General features: G+C 39.5%; 1 protein-coding gene across 1 annotated transcript in view; it reads left to right on the top strand.

Annotated features, from left to right (window-relative positions):
• Window positions 1-5,607, top strand: part of LOC111270728 (uncharacterized) — a 28,907-nt gene extending 23,300 nt beyond the window's left edge. Inside the window, exons 4-6 of the mRNA XM_022851109.1 lie at window positions 1,065-1,412; window positions 2,275-2,450; window positions 2,777-5,607. Coding sequence (XP_022706844.1) covers window positions 1,065-1,412; window positions 2,275-2,414 — 488 coding nt within the window. The 3' untranslated portion in view covers window positions 2,415-2,450; window positions 2,777-5,607. The remainder of the gene's footprint in view (window positions 1-1,064; window positions 1,413-2,274; window positions 2,451-2,776) is intronic.
• Window positions 5,608-6,863: the final 1,256 nt, after the last annotated feature.

Consider the following 6,863-nt stretch of genomic DNA (forward strand, 5'->3'; position numbering starts at 1 on the left):
GAATGTATTGTTTTTTTTTCTAAATACGGGGTGTTGGCGTTTTAACCATTAGTAGCTGCCTTTCAAGTCGTCGAAAATAACATCTTCCTGAAGTTAACCCACGTTCATACCGATAGGAAACTTACATAGTGGATTCAAATAGTTACAGAATTATTTATAAAGCCAAATCGAACATTATATTTATACTGTTTCAGCAGCGTTCGCTCCTTCGACTGCTAACTGAAGTGGCAATTAAGTATGGCGTCGTGCTTTAGCATGCTGGCCCAGGGGGCGGAAATTTCGAACGGGACCTTAGAGGTCGATATAACTACCACTTGTTCGCTGGATTCGATATCATTGGGCCAATTAAATGTAGTTTTCCCATTAAAATTCCAGCGACTCATTCTCGAAAAAAAAAGGATAAAAATTTAACATTTACATAAACTGAAAATTACAGTACGCTTCCATATATCTCAGTATTAGTTTCAAAACTTCAAATTAAATAAACGTTTTTATACACGAGATAGATATACTAGCTCTACAATAGGGCTAAGCTTGAAGGCCGAAAGAAACAAGTCTAAAGCTGAAAAAAGAGGTCTTCTATTAGGAAGAAGGTAAATCAACAGCTGAAGCTAATACTTCTTCAGCCTTAAACGTAAATTTTTTCCGTGGTTATAAGATATCTTTGAAATTTTTTTACCCGCCCTTGTCTAGAGCTATATTTGCACGTCTTCTCATATTATCGGAAGCCCTCAAGCTTTGCACAGGTCATTATTGTCATTTCTCTATCTGTAATCTGACAATACGACCACCATAAATTACACTGTCGTATATAATGAAATATCATTGGCGTCTGTTGATTTTCTAAAGCGGGCTAACGTGATAATCACGCCCCGTACCACACCTAATATACGTGCAAAAAACCTACCAGCGGAGTTCGGCTCGATGATTGCAGCTGTTTTTTTTTCATTATCCATCATGATTCGTGCATAGTTTTGTTACAATAGTCTGCTCTGCTACCAGATAAGCAGGAGTTCCCGCCATGATTCTGTCACGACCCATGTTGTTATTGTTCGATCTTGTAGCACCGCATGCCTCGATAGCTGAAGGCAACGAGCTGTCCGTGGTCAGCGGAAGCATAGTCAGTCTGACGTGTGTCATCCAAGATTGTCCCTATCCGCCGTCGCATGTATTCTGGTATCATGGCAAACGTGTCATCAACTATGATAGACACTCCCGCATCAATATCACGAGTTTATTAGACGTATCACCACAGCAGTTGTTGACGCCGACGCAACGTGACGAATCAAGCGATATCAGTCGAGTTGTGTCAAGGCTGATAATTTCCGATGTGACAGAGCAGCATTCTGGCAGGTATACGTGTGCCCCGGTTCACGCGACGCCGGCAACCGTCCACGTGCATGTTCTTCATGGTAAGCGACTTATGTTGATATAGGCTAAGGCGAGTTTGGTTTTCTCTTGTTTATTTTTATTACATTATAGTTTTCTACTATTTAATAGAATATGAAATAAGAAGATGATGCAGCCTTTGAACGTGGTCGTCATCATCATGCACGAACGAACCCCGTTAATGGTGCTATAGCTTTTTGACTTTCAAAATCTGCTGTGTTTTTTGTTTAGCGAATTGTATATTATTATCTTGTGTCTTGCTAGTGTTTTTTTTGAGTCACAAGTTATAATCCTGGATGCACCAATGTTTTTTGCGCCAATAACCGTTTGAATATACTCTAAAGTGTCTATTCTCCAGGAAATATGAACGATTTTAAAAACTGGTGTCCATCTAGTTTCCAGCGTATCTTAAATATTAAGTTGTCTCTCATTTGCATCGTTTATGCTGTTTTAGAGCTCAAAAACGGCACCCATTTTTGATGTTCATTATTTCAGTGAGTTGGTTGAAATCCACTATTTTTTTTTTTTTTTTTTTAGCTTATATGTGAAACACAGCTGGTATATTTTACGTGACTAAGGTTAGACAACAAACATCAAGATCACAGTTCACATTACTGGCTCAGGCACCCAAAAATAACGATAATAATAATGTTAGGATACGTAATTACGAAGCACAGTCTAATTCGTATTCAAAATAATAAATTAATCAATAACCTAACTAAGAAAAATAAATTAAAGAATGCTCTTTATCGACACATATGGAAAAATTATCTCTACTTCGCGTCAGATAATAATTAGTTACTCGAGATGGAAAAAGCGCAAATAAGCTTTGAGAGCGCGTGGTGATACTTCACATGTTTATATGGATACTGCATTCTATTTCAGCTGAAGAGCAAATGTCTCGACAGTCTTCCTCTGGTGCATCGAGAATATCGACGTGGAATACCTTCCTAACACTTCAAACTCTCGGACCCGTGCTTGCTTTCCAAATGGCCTTTTTACTTGTTATCGTTCGGACTACGTGACAACACCTTAACCTTAAATGGGTGTCCTTCCATTCGGTAACAACGCATTTCGTACTCCACTTGCAACTGGGCTTGGCAGTTGGTTGTATTTTGTCCTAATAAAATCACAAGTTATCGAAATTGCTATTTCTCAAAAAAAACATTTTCTCTAAGCCTTGTTTACTTGTTTAAGTACGGCAGAATCAGAAAATCTAAAATTTACTATGCTGTATCGATATAGAAAATGGAAAGCGACGGTCCCCCGGTTCTAAACACAGTACAATCAAGTAGAATATTGAAATTCTGACAGTTTTACAAATATCCGTCAGCATGTTTCAATATCACTCACTGATTTGCGCTAGTTTTACAATGTTGGTTTTCAGATACCTTCTACAAAGGATGAGGCTTCATCTTCATGCACAAAAGAAGCCCAAAGTGGTTGCGTGCCGTGCGTTGTCTTAGATGTTCCACCCCTATGTGGAGACATTCATCAGAGTCCACTGGATAGGATGCAGCGGGAAGAGTCCAGCTATCGTCAATTCAACCCAACAGGGTTCGAGGTCGATTCGCTGCCATTGAGAGATATGTCCCCGACGAGCGTCGTAGGATCAATTCTATACGATCAGCAGAGCTTACACGGATCGACGAAGCTACGAAGGACTCTCCCTAGAACCCACATGACAGCTTCTATGAGCACCCCCGCTGCTTCCGCCATGCCTATGGACTCCCTAGTGGCTACCAGCCATATTCCTCTGTACGAGCGAGTATTGAATCCTTCTGCCCTCGCAGGCACTGGCCACCTCTCGCAACACCAGCATAGCGTACAGATACAGTCAGAGTCCGATTTTCTTTGAATTGTGCTGTGACAATGTGGGGAGAATAAACTCTGGGAAGAAATATGGGGAGAAAGAACTCTATAATGAAAAAAAATAAAAGATGAAGGTGTGATCAAAATTAGGACACCACTCGAACAACAACACCAACTATCCGTCTAAATAGGGCAGCAATAATAAGGCACAGGTATGAGGAGCACAATTTGGGATTTATATTTTTCGGGCGAGTCCACCACTGCTAAAGGTTTTTCACAGGACTCCGGCTTCAGGGTGTCTTCACCACCCATGTACGATGACCACATGTATCAAACAAAAAAAAGTAAACGATTATGGTGGGTTGGGGGAGGAGGAGGGAGGGAGGGAGGCGGTAATGAGACCGCTGCTAAGTAAGCTGAACTGCTTTTCCTGTGAAAATTACTGTCGTCGTATGGGAGACGAAGCGTTCGTCTGTTGGATACTGAAAACTGCAATTGCGGTTGTATGCACGTGTTGGTGTGAGTATTTTGCAAATTGAGTGACATGAGAGGATACGCAAATTTTATTATCAAGATTTCATTTTGATAGCTGGGTACGTTTGCGTCTAGTATTGAGGCATCCACAACAGCCAATACATAGAGAATTTCGTAAGATTCCACTTTGACAAAATTCGACCTAGCAGAACCTGCCGGTCCCGGTAGCAGAAGGATGTGATCATACTGTTATACTCTCTGGATTGTGTGCTGGTGCTAATAAACAGGTTTTCTTGTTTATTATGATAGGACACGAGTAAGGTTAAACGGGGACATATTATGACATCATCTGGATTGTGTGGTGGCATTGCTAGTTTCCCTCATTGTTATGTCAAGAAGCGAGTGGGCTTAAACAAGAAATAAATAGCAAGCAAGACTGTTAGTGAGGTCAAAGGAACGCAAAACATTTACAAAATTGATAGGAAAACAGAAGTAGGCTGGAGGTATGGATCTATCGGAAAAGTTATGTAAAATTCTATAGGTCGAAGTGGCTTCTGTTTTTCGAACGCGCTATGTTATGCTGAGGTGACTGTTAAACGCCATGGTAGCTAAATAAACTACGTTGTTGTCGCGGTAGACGGAGGCGCGAGCGAGAACGTCAAAAGTGTCAAAAGGAGAATGCGAAAGGCAACAACAGCGCTCTGATACCGGCTCAAACTACCTTTTAGTAGGTATACGCATGTACATATACATGTTACATAAGGAATGAAGTTGGTGAAAACGGGAAGCTACCAACTGTTTTGGTTGCTTGTTCGTAAATTGTTCTTTTCGTGCTCGTTTGCCCGACCTTCGGTACCAGTTGGGTCTCGCATTAAACGGGTCCTTCCTTGAAATCACGACGAAAGGTAGAAGGGACGGCGACATGGCATTTCGCTGAAGGTGGCATCCCTGTACAAACACTGACTAGAGGCTCAACGAAAGGATAAGACGTAACATAGAAAAAGTAAGGAAAAAAAAACAGAAGATAAATAAAAATTAAATAATATATAATGCATAGATAAAATAGAAGACGAAGGGCAAAATGAAACGATGATTTTGTCCGTTCAAGTAATCTCGCTTTCTAGTAGTCGCGAGGCAAATCTGGATTGTTGATATAGGGATCGTATGCGTCGTCTTTCTATAACGTAGAACGCGTTGTGCAATAATATAGAAATAACGGCGAAGTCGGTTCAATAATTAGGCCTATAACAATAAAGCATAGGTAAATTAAAACGATATTGATAATTTTTGATCTCAGCAAACAGGAACAAAATTAGCCATATTTATGCTAAGTATTGCTATAATCACTACCGTCACAATAGCGGCATATCATAGACGCGAACGCGTTTCAATTCCTATGAACGGGATTATTACTGTTTCTCTTACAGCTCAGAATAACAATTTTCTGACCTCAAGTTTTTCCTAACCCCATAAAAAGGGGGAGATGAGAACGCAAAAGGGACGCTATAATGCGCCGTAACTGTGAGAAAAAAGGGTAGAAAAAATTTCATCTACGAATAATTGTGACGTACTTGATATCCGAGTATATCGGCTAGTGACGATGACAGATAAAAGGAAGGACAACAGGAATAAACATATTTTTCAAGCGAACTAAGTGAGAAATCGACGAAAAAAGCAGAAAACCCACTCAACTAGGAAAGGATAAATGCAGAATGCTAGACGAGAAAGACATCATGTTGTTGAATAAAACGGAAGAATTTTTGGCGTACATGAAAAGCATGCGAAAATTTATAATTAAAAAAAAAAATAAATAAATAACGGTGACCATGATCAACTAGTTAGAGAAACGATAAATATATATGAAGCAACTATGTGCATACTGTGATACTCTGTAAATAAAAACGACATGAAGAGAGATTACATCATGCTCAACGAGTGGTGTATTTATTCGTTGATAATATATAGTAGCAGTATCCGATTGTAACAAAGTCGGGTTTGTAGAATCAAAATACAAAATAGGACAGGAACATCATCGTGAGAAGTCTTATATCAGCTATAGCTAGCTTCTGGTCTTACTTTTTTAATTTATAAAATATAATAATAATAATAAATAATAACTAACCGAGCGCAATAGTTCTGAGTGTTCATTGAGCAAAATGTTTAAAATAGCCTCCAAATGGAAGCTGTGATCAGTCTACACTCGGATCTCAGATTGTACTCGATCTTGTATGTGAATTTATATTGATGTTTCGTCTCCCGTTGAAAAAGAGTCTTCTCACAAGGTGTCGTATCTGGAAGGACCTTAATGATGCACACAAATATATTACAAATAACAATCAGTTGATATTGATATTAGTTAGAAAATGCAAACATAATATGCCGAACGTATGCAGGTAGGCAATTTCTCGGCCGAGAAGTTACTGTATCTCGGATATGTCGTGCCATTTCTATCTGCTGAATGAATTCAGGTCGTATTTTTAACGGATAACATAACGAATATGTTGAGTTCGTGAGTCACAAAAACGATTTCAGGCTTCGTTGTTTTACGAATGTCGTTGTAGTTCTTTATAGCTGTTCCGTATACGATAAGCTTGAAAATCGTCCCCACAGCCGGAACAACGTGGTGAAGCAGATCTTTTTTAAACTAAGCAGTGGTCCTAAATAATGCAGTTATATAGCAGCGAGCCTATCTAGACCTATATGCGCAATATGTGCGAAAAAAGACTAGTGGAATGATGGTGACGATGGGATATTTGTGGTCTGTGGCGCTAATAGAATAGAGCAGGATCTTAAGGGCCCTTATTCGAAACAGTATAATATGGCCAAGATGTCAGTGAGAGCCCTTAAGCCGCAACGACCTGATATGCCTAATACTTGCAGACTTCAAAAAGAATTGAATCTGGTAAATACAAAGGTGAAAAGGTGCTTCATGCAGTTTCAATGTATCATAACCTAAGCACCAAGTAATAATAGAGAACACTTCATTTCCTTAAAGGGGAAGAGTTCTCAAATAATTTCTCTGTCAAACTAAAAAGCGCGAGCCGTCCCTACGAGGAAACCCAAGTCAACACTGTTAAAGTCAGGAAAGCGAACAATACATCCATACGCAAGTCAAATATTTTCAAGTTTCTGCACATTGGCTCAAAATGGGGCATTGTCAGCGCCAGACGTAACACTCCTGGATATAA

The sequence above is a fragment of the Varroa jacobsoni genome, unplaced genomic scaffold (assembly GCF_002532875.2).
Source record: "Varroa jacobsoni isolate VJ856 unplaced genomic scaffold, vjacob_1.0 scaffold_166, whole genome shotgun sequence".
NCBI lineage: Eukaryota > Metazoa > Arthropoda > Arachnida > Mesostigmata > Varroidae > Varroa > Varroa jacobsoni.